Here is a 22,395-nt window from a genome sequence, read left to right as displayed (position 1 = left end):
AAACTTTGACACTTAGATCAAAAGTATAATTAAATAACCGTAGGATAAAATAATAGGCATTGTCGGCATATGATCCTCCCAGATAAGGCCATCCTACAATTAATATACGTGAAACTATTTATTTGATTTATGATAATAATAACAAACAGTACGTCAGCTCCGATCCAAGACAAGCAGCAAACATGGCAAATTGTCTCAGAAACATACGATGGACAGAAGCTTCACAACCAACAGCAACGTAACTCAGTACGTGACTGTAAGACTACATATGTAAGGTGACCATGCAACGTGCTAATGCTTCACTCAGTGACCACCACTGCCAAACCCGCCGCCACCTCCTCCTCCAAACCCTCCGCCACCACCAAATCCACCACCCCCTCCTCCTCCTAGTCCTCCCCCGAGTCCCCCACCTTTCCCATACCCACCCCCAGCACCACCACCCATGCCGAAACCACCACCTGCCCCACCACCAAACCCGCCACCCTTACCAACTCCACCACCAAACCCGCCACCTTTACCAACTCCACCACCAAGCCCGCCACCCTTTCCAAAACCGCCACCGGCACCACCACCAAACCCGCCACCTTTCCCAATTCCTCCACCAAAACCGCCACCCTTTCCGAAACCGCTACCGAAACCACCACCTTTTCCAAGGTGACCGCCGAGTCCACCACCGCCACCTCCAAGTCCACCATGACCACCACCAAGACCGCCGCCACCTCCAAGTCCACCACCATGACCACCACCAAGACCGCCAACGCCTCCAAGTCCACCACCACCACCACCAAGACCGCCGCCACCTCCAAGTCCACCACCATGGCCACCACCACCACCAAGACCGCCGCCACCTCCAAGTCCACCACCATGGCCACCACCACCACCAAGACCACCGCCACCTCCAAGCCCACCACCATGGCCACCACCGAGACCGCCACCATGGCCACCACCGAGACCGCCACCACCCCCAAGGCCACCACCATGGCCACCACCGAGACCGCCACCACCCCCAAGACCACCACCATGGTCACCACCGAGACCTCCGCCACCTCCAAGGCCACCACCACCACCAAGACCGCCGCCGCCACCAAGGCCACCACCACCACCAAGACCGCTGCCACCTCCAAGGCCACCACCACCACCAAGACCGCTGCCACCTCCAAGGCCATTACCACCACCAAGTCCGCCACCGCCCAAGCCCCCTCCGCCGCCAAGCCCACTCCCACCACCGAGTCCACCCCCACCATATCCGCCGCCGAGGCCAAAACCCCTCCCGAAACCGGGGAAGAAGCCGCCACCTTTGGTCGGCCACAAGACCTTCTCCCTGCCCTTCTCGCCCCCCACTTCCCTCCCAAAAGCACTCGCAACAACACAGCTGAAGCAGAGCAGCAGCGCAAGCGGCGCTCTGCCAACCCCACTCCTCCCCATCGTTGTTTCTTGAGGCTACCACTAGAAGCTGGTGCACTCGTTGGTACCGGGCGAGCACGCAGGAGAGGCTATTTATAGCAGCGGACTGCAGCTGCAAGTGAAGCCAGCGATGCGCGCCTCGCCACTTAAAAGAGACGGCATTGAAGGCGACGCAGTGGGCCGGTTGGCGACGTAATGGCCCGAATTGGAATAGAGACGGCTCAGGTGTGTGTGGCTGACGCACACGGTGCAAACTTGAAAGCCAATAGACAAATGCCACCTCGACAACATCGTAAAAAAAAATCCAAAATCAAAATGCTTTCCTTTTGTTTCATTAGCCTGCTCGAGAAATGGGTGTGTGGCTCACACACCTTAACTTCTTATGCCATTCATGCAAATGGAATGGGGAAGAATATAGCTTTCAACTAAACACCAATTTGATAATGATTATGTAAGTTCTTTTAGCTAAGAGGAGAAAGTGTTCATGGGATATATATATATCGGTCACAATGTCATTAAAGAGGTATGACAACAATCTCTTTCTTAGTCTACCCACTCGTTGTACTTGATCAGTGGTTTGATGGAACCAATTGAATTTGACAACATGGAAGAGAACATCTTGATACCAAAAGAATTATAAGTACAAACATAAAGAATAACATACACATAATTATGTAATTCAATTATCTTTGCCTGTTTTATAGAGTTAGATGTAGGGTCATCATAAAGTGAACTTTTATGTCTCCTTAATGCTTTGAGGAAGCATGTGTTGTTAACACCATAAGCTTGTTTATTTCTGAAATCATAACCTCTTTAGGGTAAGTTATCATACTCTCTCTCTCTCTCTCTCTCTCTCTCTCTCTCTCTCTCTAGACATATAATTTGTGAAGCAGAAAATTGTTACAAACTTGAAGAAACCCACAAGTCAAAATAAGACATTTTCACGTACACGATGGACATCACAATCTCCACAGATGAAGAGAAATAGTCCGAGAACTGGATGCAGCTGTGCTTAAAGCTTTGGTAGAACAAGTAGACTAGACAAGAAAATTTTTCCCTTCAATAGCAATGCGTATACTCCAAGAAATGATTCGGCAGTCCAGCTTACTTGTGTTGCACCAGATTCATGCCAAGAGGAAAAGGAAGGTCATCATGACTTGCTATCATATATCTGTAATAGAAGCAGCAACGAAACACTGATAAATGACACGACATGTGTTGTGTGATTATTCTTGCAAACATTTTCTGAATCATTCAACATGTTTATGACAAACTATGCTTCCATTTCTCCTCCTCTTTCTCCAGCTTTGACTTCCTTTCCCCAACCCAAACAGGCTTCCAGTGGAGTGCACGGTAACGAGATAAACCGAATTCTTACCGCCCACAGTGATGGAATACTTATTTTATTGACAACAGAAGCAGAAGCGACACAGAAAATGGTTATTCAAAGTTGGAAGTCAAGTGACGAGTATTGGGATGCAGCAGTGGGATGAGCATTCATTTCATTGACATAAATGCTGCAAGTGTAGTAAATCTGATGTTGGGTGGTGGGATGAAGAATGGTCAAGGATGGCTGAGCTGGGCACCATATAATCTTGACAATAGATTTGGTGGAGAGGGGATTGGAGATTGATACGCCAGCAAAGTACTAAGTATGGTCACTTAGACTTAGTAGATAGCTGCACTCCAGCTACTGAGCCATTAGGATACTGGTGCCCCAGCACAGTAAATGTAGCATGTGACTCTTGTAGCAGCAGCACTGCACTTCATTTATTGTCCTTCTTTAGGGTAGTGCAAACAGCGGAACCAACCAGTGTTTGTGTGTAGACTTTGGGTTCGCTGCAATAACACTGGAACATGGCATTTAAAGCCATCGGGTGGGAGTAGATTTCTGGCTATCTACCAAGTCACCAAAGCATTAATATGGGGAGTTAGTGTGCTCGAAGACTTGCAGAGAGAGTATTGAAGATAGCCAGAAATGCTGATCTGATCACCTGCTGTTCTTTAATAAAGGTTCAAATGAAAAGCGGCAGAGTATTGAAGAGAAAGACTTCATCGTACAAGGAGTAGATGAAGTTCTGCAAGCTTAGTTGTGCTTATAAGGTTGGATACTTTCTTCAATTCTCTCCAAAGCAAATACCACACCGTTAACCAATCACCAATTCTATATAAATACTAGGATGGAAATGCCACAAACTCAAATCTTGTCCTCCGTCTTAAGTGGATAATTCACATGTATTAATCCATAAAAGGAAAAAGATAGTGATGGTGATGATTCGCTTGTTGGCATAGAAATTCTACATATTTACGTTGAGTTGATGATCCCATGTTGATTACAAAAATGCTGTTGACTGTAGTAAGCTAAAGAAGAATGTTCTCATCCGTTATGGGTTGAGATTGTTCCGTACGTAATGCAATAGTCGCCCATCAAAGGCCCATATACTACTATGGGCCAATTGGCCGTGTCATTGCTGCGTGCTTCCGTCGCGTTGACACGCTGACACGAGCGTGGACGAGCTAAAGGAGGGTTTGGGCGTGCTGTTCTTTCGCGGCGGAGTTGCTGCAGTTGCCGGTAGAGCGTTGGTGCGGTGCTTCTCGAGGAAGCATAACCCTGACAACCGCAGAATAAATCCGAAGGTGCCGAGGGAGGAAGCCACCGCAATCTCTCACAGCGTCTACCAGATCGTCAAGGACCATGGCCCCCTCTCCGTCTCCAACACTTGGAACCACGCCAAGGTGACGAAGCTTGGATCTTTCTGTTATACTTGCATATTTGTTTTATTTACTTGCAAGAAGAATGTGAAATGGCGCTTAAGTATGGATTCTGCTTTTTTCTTTCTTTTTCTTAGGCTACATAGCGTGTTGTTCATTTACTGCTAGCAAGATGAATGTGTTGCCTTTTAGGTGTTTGATGAAATTTCTGACCAAATTTTTATCGTCTTCCACCCCTTTGTTAATATTTACTAGTTCTCTCTCTCTCTCTCTCTCTCTCTCTCTCTCTCTCTCTCTCTCTCTCTCTCTCTCTCTCTCTCTCTCTAAAAGATAAGTAGCTATATTAAACAACCGAAACTACAAAAGTAGAGAAGTAGTCTGAAGTTGGTGGTCGGTTTCAAAGAAGCTTCCAAGTAAAGATTTTGACTTTTGGGACTACCACAAGTTGTATCGCCAGTATACTATTTGCTGTCTTTGAGAAATCTATAAGCATTGCTGGCTGTTAGGGAACCCTGTGGGGACAGGCTTCAAACTCAAGCATCGTTATAGGGGGAGGAGGGCACATGAAACATACGAATGATGAGGAGAGGGTGAAAGAGCTCTTGCAGCTTAGTTAAATTCCAAGATCCATCCGAAATTAGATCAGCAACAGTATTCATGTTCTCAACAAAATTTATGCTAAAAAAATTAGCCATCTACTGAATGATATGTTGCTGACCCAGGATCAGTCCGAACCTTGATACTTGCACCATTGTCAATGACAATTTGGAGACATTCTCTAATCAGATTAGTGAGGCAAGACAAACTCCTTTCAACATGGAACATCCTTAATGGTCTATGGTCGACCCAGGGGTTGGGGTTACCATATTTAGTGAGGAGGATGTTTACCTAAAGTTTGTTTTCACGGTTGAGAAGAGGGAGGATATGTCTATAATTGATTTTTTTTTTTGACCAAGTTGAGGTCCCATAAACGTAGTCCTCCATTGGGTTTAGGGCTGGTGATCTGGTCTCAGGAGATGAGTTTACATTTGGAATGGTTTGGGGAGTCATTTCAAAAGAAATCTTTGGATATTCTGTTCATATGAGAGACAACTTTGTCACTGATCCAAGAGGTCATAAGGGATTGGGTTGGAGTGGAGTTAATGATGGAGTTGATGAATACAGCCTTCCCAGCTTGGCTAAGGAAACCAATATACCAGTCCTTCACCTTTGCAAGGGTCTTGTCCACCATTCTACTTTGGAGGGAAATCGAGATTGTATTGTGAGAGATGAAGGAGCCCAAGTAAGGCATAGGCCAAGTGCCTTTTTTCATGCCAAGGATGCTGCATATTTTATGCTTGATGGGCGGGGGACAATTTCTAGGGAAGAAAATATTGGATTTGTCCAAGTTGGCCTTAAGGCTAGTGAGGTTGGCAAAGAAATCCAAGGTCAAAAGGACGCTACGGTAGGATTTTGGGTTTGCTTGAAAGGAGATAATGACATCATCAGCGAACCTGAGGTGAGAGTCCTTGATCCCCTTAATATTGAAGGGGGTAAGCTTGTTGTTGTTGATGAGACCGGTGAGGATGGAGGCGAGCAGTTGTTGGACAAGGATATAAAGGTGAGGGGATATGGGATCCCCTTGCTGAATGCCTCGATGTCCTCTGAACTAGTTCAAAGGGTTTCCATTGACCAAATAGGTGAAAGAGGGGGAAACCAAGCATTTCGTGATCCAGCTTATGAAGGTACTAGGAAAGTTCACAAGGTAAAAGGTCTTGCTAATGGCAATCCGAGAGATATTGTCAAATGCTTTTTCTAGGTCAAGCTTTAGGATAACAAGAGAGGAGCTTCCTTTAGATGGCTATGGAATGGACCAGCTCGTTGGCTATAAGGATGTTGCCGTGGATGAATCACCTTGCTTCAAAGGTAGATTGTTCCTGTTGGACAAGGTGACTAAAGTGATTGTGGAATCTGTTGGTAAGTTTCTTGGACAGAAACTTATAGATGACAATGTCAGGGTTATCTTTATTGGGGATGAGAACAAGGAAGGTCCTACACTAGTTGTGAGCGAGAAAGGGAGCATTCTGGAAGGAGTTGAAAACTTTTAAGGATGAGAATTTTCAGGGTGTCCCAGTAAGTGAGATAGAACTCCACATTGAAGTCATCAAGGCTGGGGCTCTTGCCCTTCCCTGTTTGCTTCAAGGCAGTGTGGATTTATCGAGAATGAAGGGGGCACAGAGCTGATTATGGTCAGAGTTCATGAGGGTGCAAAGTGAGGGAAGAAGGTTCTAATCCTCAAGAGACTGATTGCTAGAACGAGACCAGAGATGGGTATACCAATCTGAGAATTGGGCTAGGATAGCCTTGTTCTCCTGGATCAGGTCATCATTGTCAAGTTTGAGGATGTTGATGTGGTTTTTCTGTTTCCTGAAGGTCCTAGTGAGTCTGAAGGCCTGTATGAGGAGGGGAGCGTGGTTAGACGTCACCTAGCAAGGTGCTAGACTGCAGTGTGATAAAAAGGTTGAACCAGGACTGGTTTCTTAACGCTCTATCAAGCCTAGCAGAGATGCGAGAAGGACCCATAACGGTTGTTAAACCAAGTGAAATGCTGTCCATGAAAATCGAAATAGAGGCCAGTACGAAAGATGAAATTTTGGACATGACTTATGGTTCTATTCCCTTTGCCATAGAAGCCCTTGCGTTTATGAATAATAGGAAAGCATTTATGAACAACCTTCTCCTATCCTAGGAAAGCATTCTTAAATTTTATAAGCGGTTGCTTTTTCTTCCATGGTTTGACCATTAATGCCATATTACTGGTATATTTTTTCTTGGATCATGAGAGAATTATTATGCTTAAATAATAAGTCATCAAATTACAACCAAGTAATAACCAGAGTATTCTTCTAAGATACTAGAATCGCAAATAGTCACCTGTAAAATCAAAATTAGGATTACTCTTTTGTTGTCATTATTCCATAATACTAGTTCTCACAATTTCAAGATTTTGATTTTACAAAATAAATATCCTAGTCATCAACTTTTTGTTGACCTTGCCAACCAACCATAATATTGAATCATGTGATTTTTCTCTTCTCATGCTTCTTTGTGCAAATAAACTTCTTTAAATTTCAAAGTGATTTCTTTCCTCATGATAACGCCCCAAACATTCATGTACTACACACTTCCACCCTACTTTGTGGTAATAACTTCCTTTATCAAATTCTCTAAGATCTTTTGGTGTTTCTTATCATGAAAGAGTCTTTTTGTTATATCATTTTTTGGCATGTAAACTTCTGAATTAAATGCTTGGATCTTCAATAACTTATTTAATCAGTGATTTAAAAAGTATTAGGCGCCAAAAGATGCTAAGGCCCAAAAATGGTCATGCCTAGGTGCTCGCCCGAGCGAAACAAGACGCTAAAATATAAAAATATATAATATAATTAATAAATATAATTATTTAAATAAAAATATGATATTAAATTAAGAAAATCTTGCAAAATTACAATATCACATTAACAAAAAATCTTAAAATTCAGAACAATGACAATAATTTTAAATAAAATAAAAATAATATATTATTAATCTAATAAATAAAAAATACTATTACTAGTATACAGTTAACAGTCTAATGTTAATATACTATTAATGGTATATTATCGAGTCGATGTGAGAAGAGTGAGTAAGAGTAAGACAGCAACGACGAGCGGCGAGCAGTGAGCAACGACAGCGGGAGCAGCGACAGCAGTAGAGAGCAACTATAGTGGCAGCGACAGCGGTAACGAAAGCGTAGCATAAGAGTAAGATCGATGTTGTTGACTGAAAGTAGCAGCAGCAGTAGCAGCGAGCAACGACAGTCGGTGGTGAGCAATGACAGTGGCAGTGATGAGCAACGACAGTGGCAACGATGAGCAACGACATTGGCAATGGTAGCGGAGAGCAGCGACAACGAAGAGGAAATATCGGCGGCAAAATCGCGAGCAGGGTTAGAGTTGGGGAAGTTGTGAGAGGGATGTTGGGAGGCTGATATCGGTGCTTTAGTTGGTTCGATTGAACCAACTAAAGCATCGGGGTCACCTGGTTTAACCTGGGCGCTCGCCTGAGCACATGTGTCGGACGCTTCGGGCGACCGCCCAGGTGGCGCCTCTTTGAAGTGTGCTGCCTGGACATGAAGCGAGGTCCTCGGGCCTCGCCTCGCTAGAGCACCTGGGCGGTCGCCTCTTTGAAGTGTGCTGCCTGGACATGAAGCGAGGTCCTTGGGCCTCGCCTCACCAGAGCACCTAGGCGAGCGCCCGAGCACCTATTGAAATGTGATGTGGAGGTATGGTACAGTTTGCTCAAATTTGTTGATTTTACTTGGAACAGCTTTGACGTTTAAAACCATGTAAATTTTGTTCTTTTTTATTTTTTTGGCTGCAAGAAAGGAAATTTCTGTTATACCATTGTGTACTACATGTTGTGACAAATCTGATTTAATTATCACTATTACAGTTGATAGAACATTCATTTGAACAGGAATCTAGCATCAATGGATCGAACAGTAAAACCCATATGAAAATCATGCTGAAATGGATGATGGGTAGGAAGATGCTCAAGCTTTCATGTACTCATGTTGATTCTGCAAAAGAAGTTTCACCGCTCTATTCTGCCGGAAGATCCTCAAGCTCCGCACCACCATCTGACACACTGAATGACTCTAGGCAAGGAGAAAAAAGCAGACACAAAGTACATCAAATAGGAGGGGGATATGAAGTGTGTTTCATGCCACAGCGAAAAGGATAAGCTGTGCTCAATGTTGTGAGTGAACAACGTCATTATCTTGTCCTTAGATAAACATGTTTCAACCTCAACACCCTAAGTCCATAATTCATGTGAATCCTAATGTAACGTTTTTAGCTTGTGATGACCAATTGTGAGCACAGTGTTTATTATGCTGTTATTTATTTTCATACTGACGAGAGCCTATCTAAGTATTATTTCCAAAACTTGGTTCTTTTTATGGTTCTGTTTTCTATGATTTTTTTGGTCCTACGGTGAAATGTTTAGGGTCTTTATCTGAGAAGGAAATAATATACCACGTTCTGTGTATGAGATCACATCATATATATATATATATATATATATATATATATGGACATTGTAGTAGGACTTGGTCAAATAATTCATTATCTCTGTCATTGTCATTATGATTAGGCAAAATTGCACATATTCCTGTGATTTTCATATTTATCCTTCTAAATTTTAGTGTATTAAATTACATTTTTAAAACTTAGTTTAAATTAATTAATATTAATGATTAATCTAAGTTTTCTACTATAATTAATGATCAATCTAAACTTTAAAAGATAAAAATAGGTTACTTCTAAATTTTCCTTTTTTTAAATCAAATATATTTTTTATTATTGTTGTTTATTTCTTTAGGTGGCGTTCACGACCTGTTCCCCTATCGCTCACCAACCCACGCTAAAAGCGGACCCCACGAACGTGGCAACTAAAACGAAGGCCTCCTTCACCTTCTCGTTCGCGTTTCTTTCCCCGAAAGACGCGACGCGGCTTTGATAATTAGGGTTAGGGATTCGTCCTGCGGTCTTTGGCGAGCCATGGCGACCTCCCGCCGGCTCTCCTCCGTGTCCCCGGTCGTTCTCCTCGCCCTATCCCTCCTTTGTCTCCTCGTCGCCGCCGCTAGTTCCGAGGACTTTGACGCCGCCGCTGACGCCGTCGATCTCTGCGGCGGAAGATCCGACGGGGTAGCCCCCTCATGCCGCATCAATTGCTTCCGGCCGGACCCCGTCTGCGGCGTGAACGGCGTCACGTACTGGTGCGGGTGCCCGGAGGCGACGTGCGCCAGCGTCCGCGTCGCGAAGAGGGGGCCCTGCCAGGTCGGCAACGGCGGGAGCGGCCTCGTCTCCGGCCAGGCCTTCCTCCTCCTCCATATCGTCTGGCTCATTGTCCTCGGCTTCGCCGTCCTCTGTGGCTTCCTTTGAGCTTGCCTTCTTGGATGAAGGGTCGCCGGTATTTCTTCTTGTCTGTTTCGCCTCTTGTAATGTCCCATTATTTTCATTCACTTGTCAATTCGTTGTGTCAGAGAGCATTTGATACCATTCTTGTATCGATTGTAGTTAGCTGTAATCTTCTGGACATTTTGACATCATATATTATTTGTTTCTTCTGACCTTAAAGTGTTTATGCAATTCTTCTCATTAATTGGACGAGGGATCTCCATGTGAGAAAAAAAAAAATTCAAACAACCTTTTTGTGTTTGCTGGGATTATCTAACTCGTTGTTCCCCTTTACTGAAAATGTTAAATATGAATAGGGATTATGCATATAGTTTTATCCAGGAAGGATTTGATACCAAGATGATGTCTTGGTTCTGATGAAGATTAATCCGATCCTTGGGATGTAAAAGAATGGAAATTACATGACACATCATAAGAACCCTGCTGTTTGAGGTATTCTGTGTAATTGTGGATTCATAGTTTTCCTCAGAGCTAAAGTGAATCCATATGTTTTCAGCATTCCTTATCAAGAGTAGACTTACACTGTTTCAGGTAGTTTTTGTAATTGTGGATTCATAGTTTTCATCAGAGCTAAAGTACATCCATATGTTTCAGCATTCATTATCAGGATTTGCACTATTTCACATTTGTTCTTTTTCTTGTTTACCTCATTATTTGTCATTTGAGGGCGATTCTTGGTGTCAAGGTAAAGTTGATCACAGTTTGAGTTACGAAAACAACTACTATGCTTACAGGGATTTGACCTTGTGCAAATCTTGCATTGGCAGGTTTGACTTTTGCTTCAGTTCTTTGTTTTCTTTTTTTGTTTTCCTCATTAGTTGTCATTTGAGGGTATTTTTGGTGTCAAGGTAAAGTTGCTCCTTGCAGTAATATAGATGTTCATGGTTTGAGTAATGAAAACAACCATTATCCTTACAGGGATATGACCTTGCCCAAATGTTGCATTGACAGGATCCCTGTGTACTGGTTGCCCTCAGTATCTGCCATTCCTTTGGTATGTTCTAGTTTAACATTTCATTGTGATGTATGCATGATACATCTAATCATATACCTAATAAAGGATATCAACACTAGTAGGGCAGACATTTAATTGCACAAGGTGTTGAGGACAACCCTTATAATGTCATTTTGCGATGTATATTTGTTTAACACTTCTTTATGGTGCCTGCATGATGCTTCTAATCATCTACCTAGTAAAGCATATTGATGCCAGGAGGGAGAGCACTTAATTGCACAAGGTATCCAGTCTGCATCTAGCCAACTTTTTTATTGCTTTACTGAACAGGAGGCAATTTCTTTGTTGATACTTGTCACAGTTTGCTAAACAGATAGCCCTACATATTGCTTGTTGCAAGAAATCATGGCTTCTTTTACTAAACCTAAGTGGGAATAAAACAATACTTTTGTAGATCCATGTATTTAGCATCCTGTGCAATTGAGTTGCTCATTTTATCTGAGTGCTGTAGTAGGTAAATCCAGTATTTTAGATCCATTGTTGTGTCCACACTGACTGAACACATTGATGTATATAATTTGGATGGTAATTTCATCATTGTCAATATTGACATATACATGTTTGAATTAACCAATGGATGACAGTTGGGGATCCATATCTTTTAATGGTAAGTGATCACGCTTTTTTCTCGTCTATTCGATAAATGATCTATAAGCACGTAATATTATCACACGACTTCTAGTGGACATTCTTCATTTTTTTGCTTGCAAAATTATGCTTATTATACCGCTTACAGCAGGCTGATTTTTTTATTGGTATTATTGGAATTATTTATAAGAGATAAATTAAATGAAAAATCCTTTAGTTTTATGAGATTGTTTCAATGCATTATCCATCTTCCCTATATGTCAAATACTTGTTTTTTGACGAAACGGGGATGGGGACGACGATGGAGAATCCAAAGAGTCGTTATCTATATTCTTCTAATTAATTAATTTATTTTATTTTAATATAAACTATTATTAAAATTAATTAATAATAGTAAACTTTTATAAATAATAATTATAAAATATTTATGTTTAAATATTATTATGATATATAAACTTTATTATTATTATTATCAAATTTTAATATTATTAATTAATTTTGATAATAATTTATTTTTTAAAATAGAAATGAATTAACTTTGGAGAGAATAAGAAGAACCTGAGTTTTCAACAGAAATTTCCATCCCCACCCCGCTGGCCTTCCTATTCAGGAAGGAATAATGAAAAATCCAATGCTGAGGAATCAAAGGGCAGTATACCTCAAGAAATCAATACTAAGGTCCTCGAATCCCACCTCATAAAATTCACTGCAAGGATGTAGAAAAATGAACTGAGGTAGCATCAGCTAGTCAACCTTTGAGTTTATATAGTTGGATGAAAATTTGTTCAGATGATAAAAGCATCTAAATACACGCAATCAGATCTGCAACAGTGGTACAGCTCTCACAAGTCATGTAACATCCAAATCAATGTCCTTGACATGTTTCTAACTTATTCCCAGACCAATGGACTCGAGATATGTTTAAACTTGTTTCTCCTGTTTCTGAAGAAGAAGAGATGCCAGTCCTATAGGCCAGAAATTAGTCACTGGAGGCTCTTGCTCTTGCTTCTTAGCCACTTCGGAGGATCTGCAATGCGCACACACCATAAAGCATGAAGGAACATACACTGACTCCAAGGGTAAAAGAAAAAGAAATCTCATGTGATTTTATGTAATATAAGCCACATTGAAATGTTGAAGCACAGGCAGTAGGTAAGTACAAATTGAAATGTTATGAGCTGCACTGCTGTCTGCTGTAATAAAGAAACCCAAGCAGCACATACAACAAGTGGAACCACTTTTATTGCTTCCTTTTTCTTTATTTACTGTAACCACATATGTGGATTATTGGCTGTCAAACAGAACCACAAACATGCTAAACTATCTGATACTGCACGTGGCAAACCCATTTGTTGCGTTGCAGTCTGATAGGAAAACCTCATCTAACTAAAGCTTATTAAAGCAAGATGAAAGAGAAGATTTCCTACTCACATTCTGATTACTACTGAGATAGAAACATGAAGCAGCCGCTTGTAGCCTCCAGAATAAAGAAGCTTTAGTATCCTTAGTGCATACCCCATTATTGCTGAAGCAGCAAAACCAAACAAGTTTAACATCTATTGTCACAGATTGCACAGCTTCTGCCCCATGTCATCCATGCAAGCTTTTCTCCTAAAACAGCTTTATATTCAAACTGGAACCACAGTTTCCATCCTAAGGTTTACAATATGATAGCTGTCAATATTCCCAAGTCAGAGATGCAAATGCTTGAACACCAGGCTAAGATTTCATATTCTTCAACGGCCGAGTGCATCCTAAGTTTTTCTGATTTCCATGGTTTACTTTAGTACTACCACTTCAGTACAATAATGATTGTTCATTGGAGTCGGCAGTTTATGACATAGTGGCACTGGAAACAATCATTGTTCTATAGACGAGAATAGACTTATAATGGATTCACTTGGTCCAGTGCCATTCTAAAAAGTGAATTTTACAACTTTAAGCAAGCTTAAGAAATGACACTCATGAACAACATCTCACTAACATTGCAAGATCTAAAAGAGCTATTCTACTGTCTAACCATGTTTAAAACTTTGATACCGTGTCTTCTTGATTAGACAGAAAGTTTCAAGAACCATAGAGCAGAAGGGAAGAAAAAACTAAGGAACCATGAAACTGAAAGCAAAGCAATTATGTCGGAATATATAGAGGACACAAGCACCAAAAGAAAGAAATAGAAGGTATATGACCAGAACACTTACGCAGAAGGGACCGGACCCTCATAAGCAAATGTTGATATGCCTTGCCTCTGTTTATGCTTGGGATTGGCAGTACATAACACATAAACTCTCCCCCGACGTTTAACTGTCCTACAAAACTCACATAGCTTCTTTACTGATGACCGCACCTTCATGGCTGTGCGAAATCAGAAAAATATAATCAGCTTCAAAGGAAAAAGAGAACTCATTTACTGAACCACCCTTGTCAATATGTATCAATTCAGGAAGTAATGAATTGACAATGGTCTGCACACGTGCTTAACTGTATGAAAAGTCAATCTTGATGTCTAGCATGGAATTCATAATCTCAAAAAAAGTAGAAAAAGTCAATTCAATAGGCACAGGAAAAAGGTTAGTCAAATAAGGGAAGAAAAGATAAATAATCATGGAATTCTTTTTCCTCTCAGACAGCAAGAAAGGGCATTTGCCACATTATCAAACTGCATGATAGAACTGTCTATGGTTCAATCAACAAAAACCATGGACATCATTAGCAGTCAAAAAGGACATAGTATAAATAAGAACAGTTTCAAACGAGAATGAAAGTTTACAATAATCATAATCTACAGGGAGAGGAGTACATGATTCTTTTTGGTTGAAATTAGTATTAAGTTCAGCCCAAATTCAAATACAAACCAAAGTATGTGTTATAGAACTAGATTTCAATATCCCCTTAACATGTCAGAATTAGTATGGATTTGCAGAATGAAGAACCCCAACCAAGCAAACCTAACTTTGTTTGAAAAGATTTGTCCAAGGCTGCCTCAAGTAGGACTGCCAATTGGATCAGCTCAAGCTGAATGGAAAAGCACCTAATCACGTACAAACTTCACCTGTTTCACCAGAACCTCTTCAACCTTGATACATAAGATGATAGTTATTGTTCCAAACTTCCAATCAACAATGTCCATGGAACCCTATTCAAGCAAGTGAGATGATAGTCACTCTTCCACTCAACAACCTGCTAACTGATGTTCCTTCTCTCCCAGTTCTATTTGTTTTGCCCCAATACAAACTCTATTGCAGGACGGAGCACTAAGCTACATCAACAAGTGCCAAACACAGCAAATTCATCGGAGGAATACATCGAGAACAAGGCGATATCATCGAAAATTAATCGAGAAGATAATCCTCCTCAACAACTTTAGTAGTCTCTGGTAGTTACTTTCACGGATCAAAACATAACCAAACTAAGGGTCCATCATCCAGTTTCTTAAATTCTTCTCAAAGAGAAAACGAATCCAAATCACGGACAGCAAATAGAAGATCACCGCATAAAAGCTTACATCCAAATCAAAGCATAAGCAAGGAAATAGCACGAAGTTAATTAAAACACCGATCTAACAGATCAATGACCTCAACCGAGTTGTGATCGTTTCCCCTTTCGCGGTTTTAGGGTTCGAGAGTGACGGATGGACGGGGAACGCAGTAATAGAGATGGATCATGGATGACGCAAGCAAGCGAAACGGTAAGGAAGTGATCCCAATGATGTAGTGATCTGAACCGTCCATCACTCCCTGAGACAGCTTGCTCGAGAGGAGCAGTACCCTTCCATTGTTGTCACCCGTTGATGGAAGTGGGTCGGGTTTCTTCTGTAGTCGTATTTATCCGATCCGTTTTAAGTCGGATACTAATTAGTGATTGCCATTAATTAGGCTTGGGATCAACATAAATGAAAAAAATATATGAGCATTTTTCTAACATAATTCAATAGCAAAGTCACTTATCAAATATATGACACGTAAGATCACGTTGCATCTACGTATCCTATTGTAGAACTTAGTTTTATTACTATGCTCATTTAACTACTTAATCTTTTTAATCTTCACCAAATTATCTTATTGGTTTCGAGACTTCTTATCATGTTATGTTTGACTTGAATAATATGTTTCTTCACTAAAATTATGATGATTCAGATGGTATAGGTGATGGTAGAAGTTTCAGAATAACTTATCTTAGTTCTACAAACCTTTCTGCTTCCTTTAAATTATTTTTACTATTTGATATGCTTTATGTTTCTAATAATATATTTTTCTAATAATAAAAAAAACTTAATATCTATATCTAAAATATATTTTTCTAATAATATTTCTATTGAAATTTTACACAGATCTTACGGAGGGGTTGAAAAGATATAGAATTTATCAATGACCAAATGTTGCAGCATCTTCATCCAAATTTATTTTTGCTTTGACCATCATCAAGATTTTATTTTAAAAATAAGTACAATTGCTCATGGTATTCTTCCTTTAACGTTTTAAATCAGATTATTCATTCTTATAATTTGCCTTTATCATCATCCTCTTATTATCTATTTTTATATAATTTATGCAAATATAATAAAATGCATAAGCTTCTATTTTCTACGTCCTCTCTCACAAGTAATTTATCTTTTAAACTTATATATTCTAATATTTGGGATTTCACATTAATACAAACTTATGATGGGTTTAACTATTATCTTATTTTTACTAATCATTTCACAAAGTATATATGGTTATTTCTCATGAAGTAAAAATTGAAGTATTCGTTATGTTATGTAAGTTTGAGCTTATTGTTAAAAAGTTTCTTTAATAATCTATTATTTTATTTTATTTGACAATGATGGTGAATTTCAAAAGCTGAGTGTCTTTCTTGAAACTAATAAATTTTTTTATTTTCTCTTCCCTCCACATAGTCATGAATGTTGTATCATCCAAATTAATCTCACATTTCTTATCTTTTCAATTTTAGTCTCATACATTTATGTTAATATTATCTTATTAATCGATACCCACTATAATTTTTAATATGATTTCACTATTTAAAAATTATTTCGATCCACTAATAAGTATAATAAATTATAAGATTTTAGGTGTCTATGCTATCAATAGTTAAAACCTTACACTCAAAACAAATTTAAAGCATGATTTTATTTTTTTACATATTCTACTAATCAAAGTGTTATAAATATTTTGATCAACCAAAAGAGTTATTATTTTTTGTCATGTTGATTTTATAAAATTTATCTTTCCTTATAAATCACTTAACTCTTTCTTACCTTGGGTTTCCCAAATTTATGAGCCACCTTATATTATCATTATCATATAAGTTGAAACATCAACCCCACTCATTAATCCAAATACTTTATCCATTTAGAACCTACTAATTTTGGTTCCATTTGCTCCCTAGCTCAAGTTTTTTCTCAATGGTGCATGATCAACTATAAGTTACTTTGTTAATCCAATTGTTTTTTGAGAATGTTATACATAGAATTCACAAGGCATGATTTCAATAACTTTATTTTAAATTCTTTTTGTCCAACACATCTTACGGATATCATTGACTATATGCCAATTTATCCAATAGTTGTAGATCCAAAAATACAATCTTCAAACCAAATAAATAGATTTTTTATAAAATAATCATAAAAAATTATTTTTGAGCCTTCTACCGTCAACAAGCTAAAAAAAATCTCCAATGGTAAGTAAGCAATAATGTTTGAAGAGTATAATGACTTATTAAGGAATGGTACATAAGTCTTAGTCTAATTTGATTTGAGTCAAAACCTTATAGGGTATAAATGAGTTTTTCATATCAAATAAAATCCTGATAAGTCTATTAATAAGTATAAAGCAAGACTTATTATAAAAGGATTTCATTAATGGGCCTTGGCTACCATGACACTTTTAACTCAATTGTGAAGTCAACACTAATTTATTATTTTCTTATCTAAAAGTTGGGGACTTCCATAGTTAAACATGAATAATGTAATTCCTCCTGATCATATTTTTGAAGATGTATTTATAAGATAACTTTCAGACTTTATTAATTATAATCTTCTTCAACATTTCTATAAGTTGTCAAAACTCTTTAAAGTCCAAAGTAAATCTTTCGTGCTTGGTATCATAAATTTTGAACAAATCTAATCTCTATTGGATTTCATAATTCTCAATCTAATAATTTTTTATTTATTTATTCTCACAAGGGTACTTATATTTTTACTAATTTATGTGAATGACTTAATTATTACTATTAATAGACTAAGAATAATTAATTAGTTTATTTAATAATCTAGAAATAATTATTCTATCAAAGATCTTACGTCGCTTAGCTATTTTCTATGTTCAAATAATCTACATGATAAATGATCTATTTCTTTTTCAACAGAAGTATTTTCATGATCTTCTTGATAGCATTAGGATGTTTGAAATCAATATTTATCACTATGCCAATCTCTACAAGTATTCCTCTAATCTTATTTGATAGTGCTAATCTTAATGACGTCACTTAGTATCATCAAATGGTTGACGGTGAACAAATTATCCCAATATACGCACAAGCATACTTTCAACAATTGGATTATCATTAAATGCATTCTCGAGTACCTAAAAGGGTAATTCAATTATTTTAATAAAAGGACTCTCCTCTATTGTTACGTGCATTTTTTAAATGTTAATTAGGCAGGTAATAAAAATGATAGGATATCTACTAGTGCTTATGTCAAAAAAAATTTTTGTCACAATCTAGTGTAAGGTTCTAAGAAACAATGCTCTATTGTAAAATCTTTTAAGTAAACTGAATATTGAGCTGTTGCTTTTACAACTATTAAACTACAACTATTAAACTTTATTGAATTAAATCATTGCTATAGGAATTATATGTGACATTATCCGATCCTCCTTTTTATATATGGTGATAATATTAAGATAATATATATATATATATATATATATATATATGTGCTAATCCTATATCACTCTTAAATAAAGCACAGAGCTATTGATTCTATTTTGTTTATGACAAAGTTCAGAATGATAAGTCAAGTATCTCTCATTTCTTACTTTCTAATCAGTATGATCTTATCAAGCTTTTACCTTACTAATGGTTTATTCTACTTTAGTCCAAAATTTGTGTATTCGATAGAAGCATCAATTTACAGAAGTATAATAAGAATAATATTATTAAAAAAAATCATGATAATATTATTATGGTTCTCTCAATATTATGATTATGTTAACATATTATCATGATTCTGTTGAATAATGAGGATCATGATATCAGCGTAATATCCTCGATCATTTCATGATTTGACTGAATATTTTTGATTAAAAAATTATATAGTTACCATATTTTGTAATTTTTTTTTGATGTATAAACACTAAAAATTTAAACTAGTAATTTATTTGATATCTCTAGCGATGGAGTAAGTATATTCCGCTTATATTGATAAATGGTCATTACACCATGCATAAAATCAACTCAAAAACGTGCCAAATAGATTTGAAAAACTCATAATATTATAAAAAAAAATTATTGAGATTTTGTTGCCATCTATGTTAAAGGTTTGACGTGTAATGTGCAAGTGTTACAAAATTATATTGATGGATAAATATGATTATACTCGTTGAGAGTATTAACCTAAAAATATATTAAAGTGAACATTAAAGTCCTTAAAGTCATCTAAAGATAGATACCTTCCAAATTTATTATTGAAACCTTGAATCCCATACTTGAGCTGAAAATTTGGGATGCAATGAGCATCATTCAAAGGATTATACTGATAAATGAAAAGGTGTCTGACGTGCAATGGGGGTTGATAACAATGAAGCAATAGAAGAAGAGGCAAACAACGATGGAAAACATGGTGAGCAGTAAATGCAACGAAGATAGTGCGAGAGTTGAAGTGAATAGACGATCACAACCGAGAAAAAACGAGAAACAGGCGATCATGACAAGAGACAGAGGTAAAAAATGATGGATTGGGTGCCATTCAATGTCCATTGCGAATGCCACCGGCAGACTAACATCTCTTCATATTGACAAAACTAGTGGTGAATATGAAATAATACCAGAAAAGAACATTCAAGAATGATAAGCTTGATTTCTTTGTTGTACAACTCAAAAGAGAGACAAATGCAGATATCATACCAAAATTACCAGAACTAGATTAATTAAAATGCAAACACTAACTAATTTTGAACAAAACATGAACTTAGTTCTCTCAGTAATTCTAAGAAAGCCAATTCGGAAAGAAGCATCAATCTCGTTATGGTCCCAAGGAAGAACAAGTCTCCACAGCTAATTATCTTGAACTTGAAGACTAATCGGATGATTATATGATGCCAAAGGCAAATCACATTAAATGAGATTAAAAAAATAAACTAAAACTTGATTCCATCCAGAAGCTCAGCTACCCCTCACACCATCTTAATAGATGACTACGCTTCCTCGTTAACTGTTCCCTTCTCACTGACATAAATACCATCCAAGAACTTTCTTATATCCTTGTTCTTTACGTGGCATTTCTGTTAAACATAAAAATGAAATGTCTCAGAAAAAAAGAGCTGTTGCTTGCTTAACTACAAGAAGATCGAACAAGATATATATATATATATATATATATATATATATATATATATATATATATATATATATATATATATATATATATATATCCCTTGTTTGTTGACCTAAAGTAATGAAACAGCTAACCTGGTTGATCAAGGCAGCAGACCGAGAGACAAGTTCCACGTCATTCCCGTCAAGGACAAGCTCATCCTTGACCTTCTCAGACCGAAAAATTTGCACACCTTCAAGCATATCAACTTTCCGCACCTGAAACAATAAAAAATTCATAGTTCCGGTAGAGAATTGCCACAACATTTTAAAAACACACAGTATACTCTATAATATCTACATTCTTTACCTGCTTAATGTGGTGAAGTGTCCATAATATTTAAGAGATCAACAATGTATATTGGACTTTGTGATTGGACAATAATTAATATCAGCACCTTCAATTCAAAGAATTTTGTTGAATGGCATCAGAAAAGGCATGCCCTATATTGCAGTAACCGACACTTTTAAATGGTATCTGATTCATTATTGGAATGGAAATCTGAATAATATGACATGCCCTATATTGCAGCAATTGATACATTTATATGGTATCTGATTCATCATTGGAATGGAAATCTGAATAATATCGAACATCCACCAGAACCTAAATTAGAATCACCAAATTGCTTTGACATATTTGGTATATCAGTATAATTGATATGGATTTTAGTACATATTATTTATATATTATTTTTTAATACTTTATCCCTGATTTTCTTATGTTTACTGTACATTCTTTATAATAATCTGTTATTTTATGTATAGCCTTAGAAATCTTCTCTTAATTCCTATTGAATAGGATTTCAAATTCCAAATGCTAAACAGTATTCCAGATCTCCCATTTCGGAGATCTGAATTCTCTCAAAATGAGATTTGGAATCTTATTTCCCAGTCAAATGCTGGAAATACAGTAGTCCTCATCCTACAAACCAAATGCCACCTTAACAAAGATTCAACTCTACAAGCATATTACTTACCATTTCAGTAATGAAATCCTACACAAATTCCAGATATAAAGCCAATATATAACTATTGCATGATTCAAGAAAGCTAACCAATAGACATACGAATGCGATCAAAACATTTACAATGCTTCATGCTTTTGTACATGTTGACGAATCCAAAACTATTAAGCATATTAACCGACATAGGACACAAAAGTGACATCCATAGGAATTTACAAAAGGTTAGTGATTACATCGAGAACTTTAAATTTTTTCGCTTAGCACAACTAGTTTAAGAATAAAGAACAATATAACCCTTCTTTGCCACAATCCATCCAAAAAAAAGCCAAAAGATACGTTAATGACCGACAGCTTTTATGACCAAAAAAGGCCGAAAACCTTCAAAATTTATCAAAGAAAATCTCCATGAAATCACCCAGCATTGGCAGTTAATTCATAAAAAAATGTAGTAACGACTTAACATGAGACTAGCGATAACACAGGCAACCAAACATGAACGAAACAGACAAGGTAAGACCAAACAAGATTGGACCTTTTTCTCGCCGAGGAAGTTCCTGATCTCGATGCAGGTGTTGCTGTTGGTTATGGAGGCATTGATGGGAAAGTGGGCGTAGACTAAACGCATCTTGTAGCGGTACCCCTTGGTGACGCCGCTGATCAGGTTCTGGACGTGGCTGATGGAGGTGCGGATGGCGGCGGTGGTTTTCCGCGAGCCGAACCAAGCGTCCACCTTCAGCTTCTTCCCGCCCTCGATGAGCTCGAAGTCGAGGTTGAGGTGCTTGAAGTCACGGGTGAGCTTGCCGCGCGGGCCCTCCACCTCGACGATCTTGGCATTCACCTTCACCGTGACTCCCTCGGGGATGTCCATCGTCTGCGACGAGAGGATCGTCTTCATCTCCGCTGGCGATTTGAAGAGATCGCGCTCCTCTCGCTGGCCGCCTCACTCGAGAATACGTGGAGACGAATGGTCAAGGAGACGAGAAACCGTAGTTTCTTTATACGTGAAAGGGAGAACTAGGGTTTCGATAGGTTAAGATCGTGGCCGTTGATTCATGAAGCGAGCCATTGGATGGTGATGGATGGTTGAACGAAGTCTCGGCGGACCCAT

The 22,395-nt window shown here is 38.2% G+C and overlaps 3 protein-coding genes across 3 annotated transcripts; 1 reads left to right on the top strand and 2 right to left on the bottom strand.

The window, feature by feature from the left end:
* Positions 1-12: 12 nt before the first annotated feature.
* LOC103985935 (glycine-rich cell wall structural protein) lies at positions 13-1,466 on the bottom strand. The gene is made up of 2 exons (XM_065109507.1): positions 720-1,466; positions 13-680 (listed from the first exon to the last, which is right to left on the bottom strand). The coding sequence occupies exons 1-2, from the start codon at positions 1,423-1,425 to the stop codon at positions 304-306; spliced, it is 1,083 nt and encodes a 360-aa protein (XP_064965579.1). The 5' UTR covers positions 1,426-1,466; the 3' UTR covers positions 13-303.
* Positions 1,467-8,775: 7,309 nt separating this feature from the next.
* Positions 8,776-10,270, top strand: LOC135612807 (uncharacterized). The gene is made up of 2 exons (XM_065109506.1): positions 8,776-8,895; positions 9,520-10,270. The coding sequence occupies exon 2, from the start codon at positions 9,699-9,701 to the stop codon at positions 10,080-10,082; it is 384 nt and encodes a 127-aa protein (XP_064965578.1). The 5' UTR covers positions 8,776-8,895; positions 9,520-9,698; the 3' UTR covers positions 10,083-10,270.
* Positions 10,271-19,845: 9,575 nt separating this feature from the next.
* On the bottom strand, positions 19,846-22,266 carry LOC135612806 (large ribosomal subunit protein uL6). The gene is made up of 3 exons (XM_065109505.1): positions 21,820-22,266; positions 20,416-20,538; positions 19,846-20,228 (listed from the first exon to the last, which is right to left on the bottom strand). Exons 1-3 carry the CDS (start codon positions 22,180-22,182, stop codon positions 20,142-20,144), a joined length of 573 nt encoding a protein of 190 aa, XP_064965577.1. The 5' UTR covers positions 22,183-22,266; the 3' UTR covers positions 19,846-20,141.
* Between the last annotated feature and the right edge of the window lie 129 nt (positions 22,267-22,395).

The sequence above is a fragment of the Musa acuminata genome, chromosome BXJ2-5 (assembly GCF_036884655.1).
Source record: "Musa acuminata AAA Group cultivar baxijiao chromosome BXJ2-5, Cavendish_Baxijiao_AAA, whole genome shotgun sequence".
In the NCBI taxonomy this organism is placed as follows: Eukaryota; Viridiplantae; Streptophyta; class Magnoliopsida; order Zingiberales; family Musaceae; genus Musa; species Musa acuminata.
Note: the sequence above shows the minus strand (reverse complement) of the source record. Positions and strands in the feature narration are given on the sequence as shown.